The 16,038-nt window shown below is 42.4% G+C and overlaps 1 protein-coding gene across 2 annotated transcripts in view; it reads right to left on the bottom strand.

The window, feature by feature from the left end:
* Nucleotides 1–16,038, bottom strand: part of LOC126162528 (sodium-dependent nutrient amino acid transporter 1-like) — a 224,143-nt gene that overhangs the window by 91,841 nt on the left and 116,264 nt on the right. Inside the window, exons 2-3 of one of the 2 annotated variants that reach the window (XM_049919098.1) lie at nucleotides 15,446–15,493; nucleotides 444–542 (exon numbers count right to left, since the gene is read on the bottom strand). In XM_049919098.1, coding sequence (XP_049775055.1) covers nucleotides 444–542; nucleotides 15,446–15,490 — 144 coding nt within the window. In that variant the 5' untranslated portion in view covers nucleotides 15,491–15,493. The remainder of the gene's footprint in view (nucleotides 1–443; nucleotides 543–15,445; nucleotides 15,494–16,038) is intronic. The other variant, XM_049919099.1, reaches the window with a different exon arrangement.

Below are 16,038 nucleotides of genomic sequence, written 5' to 3'. Positions count from 1 at the left end.
AAACATTTTACCTACGTAAACCTGAAATTAGACCGGTGAAGTAAAAAATATTGAACTAGTTTGAAAACTGACAATATTTTTTAATTAGCTTGTCTTACAATTCATTTTATCATAGAATTTCGCATATCTTGAATTTTCTGTTGGCTAACGGACCTTCGATCATAGCTTTTTTTCAAGCTAAGGAAATGCTAACCTCGCTAGCTAAAGAAAGCTCATATTTGCGATATTTTTGCAACTCTGTGTTTAACTCTATGTTGAACTCTTATGTTTATGCCGGTAGACGCGACGCGATTTTTAACCAATGATATAGTATATGTACATATTTTTATTTTATTCAAGCAAACTACAATAAATGGAATTAATCAGTCTACCAGAATAATCAGATGGATAATTCTTCGGTACGAGAACAATGCAGCTAATATTAACAGCCTGCAGATACATACCTCCCCTACCTTGGCTGAATTGTCAGAGGCAACTGACAATTTGCGTCCATTGGTTTCCGCATTGTCGCTGACGTATGCTGGGTTGACGTTGCCCAGTTCCTGAAACGTAACAGACAAGATGCGCTTATCAAAACGCTGGATGTATCATCTACATTAAAAACAAAGTTCTCACTTATTTACTTCCAAATTCTAAGCGAAAAAGTTTAACGTAAAGAAAAAGAAGAACTTTAAGTGTCTCTTTTAGTGATATGCAAGCAATAATAACACTGCATTGTGTTTAGTTTCCTAAATACGAAAATGCAGATTACATAACAGTAATTGGGAAGTCCTTTTTAAATAATTTATATCTCTTTTTAAGGACATGATAGGTTTCTTATATAACTAAGAGAGTAGGTGGTGTAGTGCATCCACGAATGCGAGGGCGGATTTCTGACGGCCTCTGGCTGGAAAACATCAAGTGCATAAAAAGTTCCAGGTCAGCCTTCTATCCATGCCCCTGCAAATACCTAATCCATTCAGAAAGACAATGTTCCGAAAATAAAATAAATTTCTAATTCCATTCTTTGGCAAACCTCTGAGGAAATAACTGAACTGTATTACTTAATCAAATATTTATGTAGGACGAATGACGATGATTTGAATTTTGAAGGAATGTGCACATGAATTTCACCACGCTATGTGTAAATGACGCTAACATCAAATGGTTCAAATGGCTCTGAGCACTATGGGACTTAACATCTGAGGTGCCGGCCTCGGTGGCCGTGCGGTTCTAGGCGCTGCAGTCCGGAACCGCGGGACTGCTACGGTCGCAGGTTCGAATCCTGCCTCGGGTATGGATGTGTGTGATGTGCTTAGGTTAGTTAGGTTTAAATAGTTCTAAGATCTAGGGGACTGATGACCTAAGATGTTAAGTCCCATAGTGCTCAGAGCCATTTGAACCATCTGAACATCTGAGGTCATCAGTCCCCTAGGCCTTAGAACTATTTAAACCTAACTAACCTAAGGACGTCACACACATCCATGCCCGAGGCTGGATTCGAACCTGCGACCGTAGCAGTCGCGTGGTTCCGGACTGAAGTGCCTAGAACGGCTCGGCCACAGCGGCCTGCCGCTAGCATCATTTACTATATCATGTTGTGACACTAGAGCCACATTTGGGAGAACGAGGGTTCAAATCCGTGCCCAGTCGTCCAGACTTAGGTCTTCTGTGGTTTCCTCATATTGCTTAAGGCAAATATTGAGATGGCTCATGTGAAACAGGCTTAGCCGATTTTGTTCCCTGTCGCTCTCCATTCCGAGCATGAGCTCAGTATCTAACACCTCGTCGTCCTCGGGACGTTTGACTTCACTCCTCCTGCAAACATTCTTTGTCACTGCAGTGTTTCTGTTTTTATGTTGCAAGCTTATTTGATGCTCTGGATGTTCTCCGGTTAATTAATTTACACTAGAGGAAAATATACCGTACCACTTTCACCAACTGTTTAAGAATAAAGGCGACTACATTATATGCTGTGTGGTGTAGCTAAACGGAAGTACGAGTACAAAAAGGTGAAACAACCCAGCTTTATATCAGTTAACAGAAAAAGAGAGACTAGCCTTTTAGAGCGATCTTTCTTAGAATGACGGAAGGCAACATGACTCTATACTGCCTTATTGTAGACTTACCCGACTGCTAACGCTTCCTCTTGCGGCACTGGATGTAAAGACGCGTTTACTATCTAAATGATAAACGAAAACTGTTCAGTATTTCTCCTCGCGCGAAAACGTCATCTGATGTTGCAGGAACTGTAGAATATAGTCAAGAGGTATACCTTCTGATCACCTTAACAGCCCCTCCAGCAATCCGTCGTTTTGGGTATAGAGCGTCTAGCGTCGAGGTAGTACCACACATTTGCATCAAGATGAAATGGAGTTCCGTCAGTTTGCAGCCATATTAAGCTACGAATCTGTAGTAGAAAAATTTATCAGAAAAACTAAGTAGGCCAACCCATTTAGGCTGGTTCACCTTATGATCCTTTCATAAACCGTCCTCGCCTGTACGTTCACAATGAACCTATGATGGCTACTTCTGAGCATTTGTGCTGCTGATTTTCGTCTGCCCAAATGTGTCTGTCTTGCAAGTTCCCGAAGTCACCTCGAGTAAACGCCCAATTATTGGCAAATCACTCCCCAGACGAAATCAGTGGTAGGTGAATGTGTCTCTCAAGTTTGTGTAAAAATGTAGCCATAGCAGCTAATTCCCCATATATCTCTTGGCACTGATGCTGGTGGTGTGTATGTTATTTCATATTCACACATAACTCTCTATATGTTGACATGAGATGCGCCCTGAGCTTGTGCCACTTCACGGGTGTTAGTGACTGTCCCTCTTCAAAATCTTCCAGAACATTTTCTTCACCGGCAACTGATGGAACAGATCGTGTACGCTCGTCATCCGCTTCTGACAACTGATCTTGCGGATTATCTACGGATGGCTCCGCTTCTCCTCCCGCGGTCGTCAACGTCCTCAGTCTTGAATTTCCTCAACGTTCATATTCCTTGCTTCCATCGCCTCCTCCACTCATCTTGCCAATTGTGTCGCGGGTGACCTGTTTTCTTCCACTGGTATGTTATCCATCTATTCCGTATGCTGTCTTCATTCATCCAATTCACATGGTCAGACCAGCATGGTCACATCAGCTGTTTTTATTGGATGTCGCCACAGACGTCCCTAACCATTTTCACTCTCTTCCCGATTTTTTTTGTGACTTCCCGGGCTTCTGCTCCATGCAAAAATAAACTCTGCACTATAGTTTTATACATTCTCTTCTTCGTCGTTCTTCTTACCTATTGGGTCATTGCCCTTGTTATAGCTCGATCCTTATTAATCCTACTAGTGATTTCATCATTATTTGTGCCCTGTTTATTAAATAAAACCGCAAGGTATTTTGCCTTTTCCACATCTGCAATTACTTCTCCATCTATCTCCAAATTATTTACTTTTACCGTACAACTGGCCAATCCCCGCACTTCATGTTCGTCTTCAGGCCAGCTATATTGTATTCCTCTTTGTTATCATCTTCCACTAATACAGTTCGGTTATCTGCAATATAGAGGCTAAATATCTTGCTGTCCTCTACTGTCTGCCCTAACTTGGCATTTTCTAAGTCAAGTCTGCAGGACTGCTCCTGGATACAGCTTAACCCAAATCCTTGACAGAGACCGTTCACTTCAAATATTCTTCTATCCAACTGTTCAAAATCCTTACTCTCTCTACATTATTTCATGTAATTTCATAATAGCTTTTAGCAATCTTTCATCCAATTCTATCTCCTTCAACTTTTCTCATAGTTTGTTTATGGGTACGTTATCATTTGCTTTCTCTAGGTCAATCAATGGAAAATGCGTCTCCAGTCCAACCTTTATAGGTTTTTCACACATTAATTTCACTGTGAAGATGTCCATTACCGGCTTTCCTGCCCAGAATCTTGCTTGCTCTTCTTGCTGGTTGTGACTTGTTTCTTTGTCTATCAGATCTTAAGTATCTTCGAGAACAGTCTTCCAGGAAAAGGAATCAGTGACAAACCCCCATAATTATTTGGGTCCTTACGTGACATCTTCTTATGTTATGTTATATAGCACGCTTTCCATTCCGATGGAACATCTTCTCCATTTTACACTCTTTTAAACAGTTTCCTTGGCATCTCCAACCATTTCTGTGGTCAAACTCGCCAGGTCTGGATATATTGTTCCATATCATGATGCCTTTTTCATCTTGCAGCTCCTCAAAGCCTGTTGAAGAACTTTTGTATCCAAAGGCCGTAATTCCTTCCGTTGCATCGTTATCTCACATCTATATGAAGATTCAGACCCATTTTCCTCAAATAAATTTTTAAAATACTTTGACCATTGACCATGACTGATATTATTATGATGTAACTTGTCACTAATTGACACTACCCTCGATTTGATTGTCCTCCATGCTTCATCACTACCAGCTCCACCGATTATCCTCTCTACATATTCACGTCTTTCACCTCGCGCCTTGTTTTTCCTTTTCAACAATTCTATTTTCAAGTCCCTACTTAGTGTCCTGTATCTATTTCTTATTATTTCTTATTTGATTGTCATTCTTCACGAATGTCAAATGAGCTCCTTTTTTTCGTTTCAACCACCTCTGCTTTTCCTACAGCCCACCAAACAAGTTTCTTCTTCTTATATTCTCGAAGGGCTTCTACTGCTCTTTTTATGCTAATATTGTTCTTCTACTGTTCTCTCTGGACTCTCCATTTTTTTGCCACTCTATGTTGTTATAAGTAATAAGTACTATCTTCTCTTGAACTTTGCTAGTTATACCCTATAATCTCAGGCTGGGCATCGTGTTGCCTCCTCTTCTATTCACTACTATCCTTGAAAGTTTAGAAGATACAGATTGTCCGTCTTTGGAATAAAATACACCACTGATTCTGCATATCAGGGATCTGACAGTTTGTTGGAAGATTTGTGGAGGTATATAGCATTAGATGTCTACGAAAAGGTCATTTAATTCGCGTAAATAACGGGCAGCTGATTTGTGCCCGCAACGATGTCCTGATGGGTTTCATATGTTTTACATCAGGCGAATTTGGTCGCCGAGACATCAACGTTTGTTCACTATAATACTCCTCAAACCGCTATAGCACGATTCATCCTCCGAGACACGGACAATTACATCGATGAAAGATGCTGTCGCCGTCGGGGAAGACATCAAGCATGATGGGATGCAGATGATTCGCAGCTGTCGGCGAACCTTCGCTTGCAGCTACAGGTCCCACGCAAGAGCAGGAGAATGTCTCCCACAGCATAACACTACTCCCACCAGACTGCGTACGTGGCGCGCAGCACGATTCGAGCCGCCGTTCACCTCGATGACGGCGTTTATAAAGACGATCATCGACCTAGTGTAGCAAAAATGTGATTCACTGCAGTCATAATTGACAATGTCATTGGGTCAACATGTGAACAGGTAGAGAGGGTATGCCGTGGAGCTCCATGTACGATGAACAGTGTTCTCCGAAACACTTGTGCGTGCACCAGCATTGTGCTCTTTCGGCAGAGATGCCACAGATCACAATGTATCCTACTTTACAGAGGAGACAAGCCTCCGAACCCAACTTTCTGTGAAGAGCCGTGGATGCCTAACCATTTAGCACTTAATGGCAGTTTCACGGTCGTTCTACCTCTTTCCGTAGCTGTTCACGATAGTACCACGTGAACGTTCCACCAGCTTCGCCAATTTCGGCATACTCATTCACAGGATCTTCCCCCCTTTGTTGAAAAAGTCACTTATTTCCCAATTTTCAGCCCATATTTTCGCTAAGGTGATCCCCGTCCGTGTCTGCTCCGCTTAAATAATTTTGCTACCGCGTCACGTGCCCGCAACGTCACCAGGCGGCATCCAAAGTGGCGGTGAGCAGGGTCATATTGTTTTTGCTTATCAGTGTATACTGACCACCTTTCATTTAGAATAATGGATACTTCTGTCTCAGCCTACTGCTTTTTCCCGCTCTATTAAAATAATGGGCATACTTGAGCAGATATTCATGGCCAGTTTCTTTCTTTTTGTTTCGGGAAGAACAGCTACCTCAATGTTGCAATATGTTTTTTCCTTTCTCTTTTTTTTCTAATCAGTCTTCTGACTGGTTTGATGCGGCCCACCACCCTCTCCTGCGGCAACCTTTTCATCTCAGAGTAACACTTGCAACCTACGTCCTCAATTATTTGCTGGGTGTATTCCAATCTCTCTCTTCCTCTAGTGTTTTTACCCTCTACAGAACCCTACAACACCATGGAAGTTATTTCCTGAAGTCTTAACATATGTCCTATCATCCTATTCCTTCTTCTTGTCAGCGTTTTCCATATATTCCTTTCATCACAGATTCTGCGGAGAACCTCCTCATTCCTTCCATTACAAGTCTACCTAATTTTCAGTATTCTTCTATAGCACCACATTGCACTTGCTATGAGCCTCTTCTGTTCCAGTTTTGCACCGTCTGTGTCTCACTAGCATAAAATGCTGTGCTTCAAACGAACATTCTCAGAAATTTCTTTCTCAAATTAAGCCCTATGTTTGATACTAGCGGACTTCGCTCGGCTAGGAATGCTCTTTTGCCAGTGATAACCTGCATTTTCATGTCCTCCTTGCTCCGAGCATCGTGTGTATTTTAAAGCCTAGGCAACAAAATTCCAAAACTTCATCTATTTCATGATCACCAAACCTGATGTTAAGTTTTTCGCTTTCTCGTTTCTGCTACTTCTCATTACTTCTGTCTTTCTTCGATTTACTCTCAATCTATATACCGTACTCATTAGACTGTTCTCTCCACTCGACACCTACTTTAATTCTTCTTCACTTTCACTGAGGATAGCAATGTCAACAGCGAATCTTGATAGCCTATCACTTTGTATTTTAATCCCATTCTTGAACCTTTCTTTTATTTCCGCCAATGCTTCTTCGAGGTATAGAGTGAATAGCAAGGGCGAAAGACTACATCCTTTTCTTACACCCTTTCTAATCCGATCACGACGTTCTTGGTCGTCCACTCTTATTGTTGTCTACAGCTTATCTCTATTTTTCTCAGGGTTTCTAACATCATGCTCCATTTTACGTTGTCGAACGGTTCTTCGAAGTGGACAAATTCTACGAACGTTTCCTTAGTCTCGCTTCTATTTATCAAAAGAAAGGTTAGAAATGCCTCTCTGGTGCCCTTACGTCTCTTAAAGCGAAACTGATCGTCATCTAACACATCCTTAGTCAGGTTACCTTCCATTCTGAAAGCGGTTGCACTCAGCGACTGTTATACTGACTTGTAAGTTATAGACTGCAGCAATCAAAAAATGGTTCAAATAGCTCTGACGTGAGCACTATCGGACTTAACTTCTGAGGTCATCAGTCCCCTAGAACTTAGAACTACTTAAACCTAAGTAACCTAAGGACATCACATACATCCATGCCCGAGGCAGGATTCGAACCTGCGACCGTAGCGGTCACGCGGTTCCAGACTGTAGCACCTAGAACCGCTCGGCCACCCCTGCTGGCTTGCAGCAATCAGTCGGCCTTTTTAAATTTTATTATGCAGATCTAGATTTCGGCTAGAAGCTAGCCATTCTCAATGCACTATTATTTTCGCTCAATGCATGTAAGTCCCTGTTGAACGGACTTCATCCACAGTTCTCTTTACCATTCCCCTGTATATTATTTTTTTCATCACTTGGATGTATGAATTGTTAAACTAATTGTGCGATAATTGTCGCACCTGTCCACTCTCGCATTCTTGGGAATTATGTGGATGATGTTTTCCCGAAAGTGTGATGGTATATCGCCAGTCTTACACATTTTACACACACACTCTTGCTTTTCGTCAGGCTGTGTAGTTGCTTCCGTTCTTCCACTTTACACTGATGCCTAGCAGGTTGCATAACGAGCTAGGCTACCATGCGCCTTCCGAATGGTATTGACGCTACGGTTCTCCAACTTGATTCTTAAAATAGGAACCGTCCACCATCATTCGTCATCCAAACGTCACACACCCATCATGGTAATATGTGGAATGCAGTAAGTCCACACATTAGTGTAGGAAGAGTGCTCACGACGAGCACAGTTCGCTCACTGGTATTTACTATCCATTTGAAGGATAAACAGCTGCATTCGTTTCGGAAATCAGTCGAGTGACTGGCCTGCCGAAGATGAAGTAGAGGACAATCGGAAGACCTATATTGTAAGCGCCACGGATGTCTTTTATTTTTCGTTAGTGCCACGACTGTCTGTATTCGCCGAGATTTTACTAGAACCTTGTACATGTGATAAAGAATACTTAGAGCAATAAATACAACACAACCAGTGTAAGTTCGTCTACATTTTTTTCCTTTATAGGCGTCTACGATTGCATAGTTTAAACAGATTATAGGAGTGTGAAGGGTAGAGGCATTGGTTCAGGTCGTATCGAAGGTAGGCTATCATGCATCCTTCTCATCACCTTATATGTTAATGATATACACCCAACGCTTAGCGGTTTTTCTCTTTCTTTCTTAGATTTAATTATACTTTGTGCCAAGTTAATACTACTCTACTGGCTTTGATTTGTAAAGCAAAACAGTTGTTGAATAATGCATCTTTTGCTAAAAGTGTTCTTGCAGTAAGCGCACGAAATCTGTTGAACTATCGACCAACCTCTGCCAATGTCATCACTGAACAAGATAGTCCCGGTCGTTGACGCCGGCTTTCTCATTCCAAAACAACACGGTACCCAATGTGCTGCAAAGCAGTCGAGGACTCGAACTGAAATTCTCAGCACGCTGTCAGACACAATGACTGCTTGGATGTGGAGGCAATTCTGTCTCAAGTGTTTCGTGTAGAGTGCAATGTGGGAATATACTTACAGGCTGTTGATGGCTACAAGTTAAATAATACTAGATTGCGAAAAGACATAAATGTTACACAAATGTTACAATGAATGAAACGCTGGACACATGAAAACAGAAAATAACACAAAATTTTACAGGTCGCATGTACACGGACATTGGAGGAATGATGTTGTTTGGTTTGTGGGGCGTTCAACTGCGCGGTCATCCGCGCCCGCACGAAGTCGCGCCGACCGTGGTGGTCAAGCGGTTAAAGGCGCTCCAGTCTGGAACCGCGCGGCCGCTAGGTCGCAGGTTCGAATCCTGCCTCGGGCATGGATGTGTGTGATGTCCTTAGGTTAGTTAGGTTTAAGTAGTTCTAAGTTCTAGGGGACTGATGACCTTAGAAGTTAAGTCCCATAGTGCTCAGAGCCAGCCACGAAGTCGCAGTTTTTACACAGTCCAATTTTTGAACTTAATACAATCCAGCAACTGTCACAAATCATGAGGAAATGTTGAGGACAACACAGACACCCAGTCCCGGGCAGAGAAAATCCTCAGCCCGGTCGGGAATCGAACCCGGGACCCAGTGATCCAGAGGCAGCAACGCTAACAACTACACCACGAGCTGAGGACACACTGGAGTGAGACGTGCATCGCTTGAAAATGAAGTCCAGCATAATTTACGAGCGCATGCCCAAAAGCAATGCCTCCGAATTTTTTATTTGAAAATTCTTAAAATTTTTTAAATGAAAGAAACTACCAACGAGAGGCCAGTTTGTTGGTACTGCATGCACCGCTTCATCACTATCAAAGGGATGTCATCGAAATGTGTTTTCTATGTTTTGAAAATAGATGAAAATCGGATGGGCCACGTCGAGACTGTATGGAGGATGACAGTGAACCCAACGCATCGGATTATCGGAGATATCGCAGCGTTCATGTACGGTCTGGCACTGTCTTGCAGAAGAAGCGTGTGCTCCATGTGTGGACGAACTCTTAGAATTCATACTTTCATTTTTCTGATGGTTTCGCAGTACCTTGCAGAGTTTGTGGTGGTGCCTTTGGGCATGAATCCAAATGCACCACGTGAACATCCCAGAACACTCTGAGAGTGGCATTGTCTGCTGATGGTATGATCTTGAATGTTTATGATCCAACCCCATTGGTGGTGTCACGTTTTCGGGGTCAAAACGGTGAACCGCAGCTTTCATCAGCCGTCACAATGTTGTGAAGGAACCCATCTCCCTAACACTGGAAACTCAGAAGAAACTATCGACAGAAGTCTGACCTCTTCTGTTTCACGTCAGGAATGAGCATTCGAGGCACCCACCGTGCACGCAGTTTCCTCTACTGCAGTTCTGCGATGATTGTCCGTACACGCTCTCGTGCCACAATTACCTGACAGCTGTGTCTGTGTTATCTGACGATTTTCTCTTATGAGCACATCAACACATTTCCGATGAGTCTGGTCATTTACCGTACGCGGTCGTCCACTCCGAGCTCTGTTACACACGTTGACGTTATCACCAGCGCTTCTTTCATTAAGAGCACGAACAACCCAATGTCGCACATTACTGACGTGATTCAAACGTCACAGTACACTGTGTTCATTCTTCTACGGACTTCAATTGGAGGCATGTTTTCTGCGGTTAGGAACTCGGTTACTGTACGCTTTTTCTCAGGTCACAATACATCGTCATTTTACACGCTACAATCCGGAGCCCTCTAGCGACAGATTGTTGAAACTTAGGTCAGCGAAGCGGAAAAGTCGATCGAGTAACATGCATGACATACAACACCTCAACCGATATTGAGAAAAGAACGAAAAATTCGGAGGTATTACTTTCCACCAAGCCCTCCTAATAGAAGTCAGTGTACTTGATGAAATAGAGGGACAGGAGAGAGTTATTGTTCCATGTATCGAAAGCAAAGAATATAGGACAAAACAGAATGTGACTATAACCTTTAATATGTTAAAAAATGACGAAATTCCTCCAGCTGTATTAAGGTGTTGGTTTTATTGGCAACTAGTTTCGATGTTGTTACATTATCTTCAGGCCCTAAATAAAACATGCCATACATAAACAACCAATGCAACAACAGTAATTTATGAGTTATTATGCAAAACAGTTCTATTATAACCATATTACATAATGGATAATTTTAATGAAACTAATTATATGTTTGGTCATTTCCGTTAAAATGCCATCACTCTGAACATTAGCCATTTACGTGGCTGTCAAGTTAAGTCACGGTAGTCGTCTTGCTGACAGTGCGTAGCGCTCTAGACGTCGTCACGCTGTCTGCCGTTGTCAAATTCTGACATTTGTTAGTTGAGTTTTCTTCTCCTTACATGAGGAATAACACGATCTTCTCACAAATAACGAATACTAAAATGCCATTTCAGAATGAGAAACCCGCTGCATCATCTTTCCTTACTATCAAAATGTAGATGACCTTACTGCTACTCACTTTGTACGGTTGCCGTCAAAGGCTAATCATTTGTATATTTACGCGTATTCACTGACGAAAGGAAAATTGTAAGCACAAAGAAGGAGATCTGCGAAATAAACGGTAGTTGATAAGCCTATTTGTACATCTGAAAGAAGATATTTGTTCAAATTTTGCTATCCACTATGAGGATGCAAATAAGGTTTGCTTTAAATACACGCTGCAACGGTCGTGAGCGTTAGTTACCTTTGATACTGGACGTGACGGGTCGATGTAAGTCAATAATGGCTTTGACGCGATAATGAAGCCTCTACCAACACCTCACTAAGTTTGAACAAGGTCGTGTTAATAGGGTTACGACAAGGTGGATGTCATTCCGCGAGTCTGCAGAAAGACATGGTAGAAATTTAGCCACTGTACATGACGCTGGCAGCGGTGGTCACGAGAATGTTTGGCAGCAAGACGTCAGGCTCCAGACGACCACGTGGCACTTCCGAGAGAGAAGACCATCGTGCTAAGCGTATGGCACTGGCGCATCTTATTGCATCTGCAGCAGCAATCTGAGCAGCGGTTGGCGCTACAGTGACACAACTAACTGCTACAAATCGGTTACTTCAAGGACAGCTCCGAGCCAGACGCCCCATAGTGTGCATTCCACCGACCCCAAACCACCGCCATTTTCGACATCTGTGCTGTCAAGCGAGAGCTCGTTAGAGTGCAGGGTGGAGGTCTGTTGTGCTTTGTGATGTAAGCTGGTTCTGTCTCGGTGCTAGAGACGGCCGTATATTCGTTAGAAGGACGATAGTTGATGACCTGCTACCAACCTGTCTGTGTACTTGACACACTAGACCTGGAGCTGGAGTTATCGTCTGGAGTTCGATTTCATATGGCACCAGGAGCACTCTCGTGGTTATCCCACGCTCCCTGGCTGCAAAACCGTAGGCTACGTCACTATGGTGATTCGACCTGTCGTGCTACCATTCATGAACAGCATACCAGGGAAGTTTTCCAACAGAATAACGCTCGACCACATGCTACTGTTGTAACCCAACATGCTCTACTGAGTATCGACATATTGCTTTGGTCTGCTCGACCACCAGATATGTCTTCAGTCGAGCTCACGTGGGACGTAATCGGACGACGTCTCCAGCTCATCCACAATCAGTGTTAATTGCCCCTGTATTGACCGACCAAATGCAACAGGCGTGGAACTCCATCCCACAAACTGACATACCGCACATATGCAGCACAAAGCGTGCAGGTTTGCTTGCTGGCATTCAACATTCCGGCGGTTTCAGTGATTATTAATGTACCAGCATTATACATTTGAAACGGCTTGTCTCAAGCGTACATTAACCTGTGATCTTGCAATGTTAATCAAATATGTTACCTAGACAAATATATTCCTGAAATTTCATTTCTCCGCTTTAATTATTTTTGAGTGTTGCCATTGTTTTCGTCAGTGTAGTACGAGGGTCGCTCAATAAGTAATCCAATGCAATTTTTCAATTTCCGTTGAAAAATTCGGTATTTGTTGTGGGACATCGCGAAATATTTCCGCTTCAGTTTCTGTAGCTTCATGAAGTTCCAATACGTTCCGGCGTTTTACGTAGCGTTCAAAATACCGTCTGTAACGGAGGTGCGCTCCAAGCAGACGACTTTCATTGAGTTTCTGTTGGTGGAAAACCAGGGCATCGCAGATATTCATAGACGCTTGCAGATTGTCTATGAGGACCTGGCAGTTAACAAAAGCACGCTGAGTTGTTGGACGAGGCGTCTGTCACCATCGCAATAAGGTCACGCAAACCTGTCTTGTCTTCCGCGCTGGCCGAGCGGCTCTAGGCGCTTCAGTCTGGAACCGCGCTACCGCTACGGTCGCAGGTTCAACTCCTGCCTCAGGCATGGATGTATGTGATGTCCTTAGGTTAGTTAGGTTTAAGTAGTTCTGAGTTCTAGGGGACTGATGACCTTAGACGTTAAGTCCCATAGTGCTCAGAGCCATTTAAACATTTGTCTTCCGCAAGTCGGCCGGCCGCACACAGCTGTTATTCCTGCACTGTTGGAACGTGCAGACACTCTCATTCGAGGTGATCGACGGATCACAATGAAACACCTCATTTCACAACTGGACTTCTCTGTTCGTCGTGTTGACTCACTTGTTCTCCAGGTGGGGGATATTCAACCGTGTGTGTCCGCTAGGTTCCTCGCCGCCTAATGGAAGATCATAAACAGCAACGAACAATCAGCTGTGCGGAATTGCTTGCGCGTTACGAAGCTGACCGTTACAATTTTTTGTCGAACATCGTCACGGGCGATGAAAAATGGGTTCATCACTCCGAACCGGAAACAAAAAGGGCAGTCCATTGAGTGGCTACAGAAAACCTCTCCTCCGCAGAAAACGTTCAAATAACCACCATCAACCTCAGTCATGGCGACGATCTTCGGCAGTACGTGGATGATGATATTATTGCTGCAGTAAGACGTTGGCGCCGACGTCTTCCGGCAGAATGATACTATGTGAGCATAGAGGCCCTTCCAGGAAGGTGGCGTAAGGCCGTCGTCTTGAACGGAGATTATGTTTAAAAATAGGGTTTTGTAACCAGAAGAGTGGGGAATAATCTGGTGAACTGGAATCTTTAATAGAACCAACCTGATGTCAGAAAAAACGTGTTGCATTACTTATTCAACGTCCCTCGTATTTATACGTCAGTTGTACATTTGATGCATGTCGTCCTCATGTTGGCCAGCAGCGCAAATTTTGATAAAATTCGTTATTGCAGTTTCGGAGTACTTAGCTGCAACCACTCGAGAATGGCTAAACGGCTGAAAGTACAATAGTAAATTTTATGAAGCTGTAGTTTTTATAGTCAAACGTGACTTTGATGACTCTGAAGAATATTGTCAATTGCTCAATTTTTTTCACTTGTTCTAAGACGTCCGCCTTTAACGTGAAATGGCTCGTTGGACGACACATAGCACGCGCCAGGATATTACGAATTCATAACATTTAATCTTATTTCGTGAATTGTTTTCGTCTGCTGTTTGATTTTCTAGAATCTAAATATAGCACACAGAATATTCCATAATAGCTCTAAAAGACTAGTTCATATTCTAATTTCTTGTACGTGTTACAGACATTACTAATATGCGTAACGACGAGTATTAATTTGTACATCCTAAGTAACACAAAACGGATGGACCTGAAAGACATCTAAGAATTTTTCACAAAACATTGCTACTTTTATGGTATTTTCCCATTAGCAGTAGAATCTAAACCTTCCCTGAACAATAATTACAATCTTTTTCCAAATTTTTTTCTTGCCCACCCACCGTATTGCTCAACTTACAAAGTGCAAATCCTTTAATAGAGTATCGTGTTTAATAGAATCATACACTTTCGCTGGGGACTTTCTATTATTTAAAAAACACACTCTGCGATGAGAGTTCTGTATGACAGCCTTATTCCTGACAGTACAATGTGGCTTTTATTTCAGAATTGTTTGTAGTTTGTTCAAGGACAGTTTTGGCCTGCGTGGAAGCCACTGAACCGATCGTGTCGTTGATGCTGGGCTGCACGATGCAAGTAACATGAGAGTGTGCTTCCATTAGTTTATGGTTACATTTTATTTTATAATGAGTACTTACGTGTTGCTCATCGGTTATCTGAGTGAATAGAGAATTGGGAAGTTTGTAGTATCCTGTTTATTTTTCTATTTTTACTTTTGTTACTAGTGGTATGCATATTTAAGTACGTACAAAATTTAAGCTATTGATATACTCCATCATTTACTTCTGCCACAGATCACTCAGTTCTCCGAGCACCTGTGATTGTGTAATTCTGAAACCTCGCAGAAACGTCGAGTCTGTGTTAACATGAGGAGTAGAAAGCGAACTGTGTCGATTAAATCTATTTTCTTAGCATGAGCTGAAGATTTAGAGTTTTTCACTAATTTTCAGTTAATGTTGCTAAAGATAGTTCTTCTTGTAATGAGATTCGCTTCACAGTTCCTACGGTCAAGTGCTCATACCAAACTTCCCAAAGCCAATTATAATAATGTCAATACAATTTTGAAGTACGAAGCTCCTATGAAGTACAATAGGATCTGCAAATTAAAGATTTACATACTGAGTCACTACACTTGAATAGGCGATTTTTGATAAAGCAGACTATCATTGTAGGGAAGACTTACCACTGTCTCCGGTGTGACATTATATTTGTTCTTCATACTGGGCATTTTCTGAAACAAGAAACAGGATCGTCAGATTAACATAATAGCATCAAGACCTTATCCTAAAAAATAGTACAGTTCGTTAACACTGAATCAGTATTGCGAAAATTTAGAGAAGCGGCATCTGAAGCTGAGTGCAGAACGATCTTACTGCCGCCAACATACACTACGCGTATGTTGTGTCACGTGCACTTAGAATTAGTCTAAGTAGATGGCAACATACGACTCACCATATGAATTTACTAGGGGTGAATGATAGCCGGCAAAATCAGATTCTCAATTCTAGGGGTCGTCGAACATTCAAGACTATTCCCACAGATCACTTAGCTAAAATGCAACACATATGACGTCAAAGTACAGCACCCATCTGAAGCAAACTGTTTCTGCAATAAGAATCTTTTGCTCCGTGTGTACTCTTTCAGATTACCTCCTGGAAACGAACTATTCTTCTGACTGGTTTTATGCAACCAGGCACGAATTTCTCTCATGTACCAACTGCCAACCTCTTCGTCACACACCTAGTACTTGCACCCAACATCTTCTATTATTTGTTG

This window comes from Schistocerca cancellata, chromosome 2, assembly GCF_023864275.1.
Source record: "Schistocerca cancellata isolate TAMUIC-IGC-003103 chromosome 2, iqSchCanc2.1, whole genome shotgun sequence".
Classification (NCBI taxonomy): domain Eukaryota; kingdom Metazoa; phylum Arthropoda; class Insecta; order Orthoptera; family Acrididae; genus Schistocerca; species Schistocerca cancellata.
This window is presented reverse-complemented; position numbering and strand designations above follow the sequence as displayed.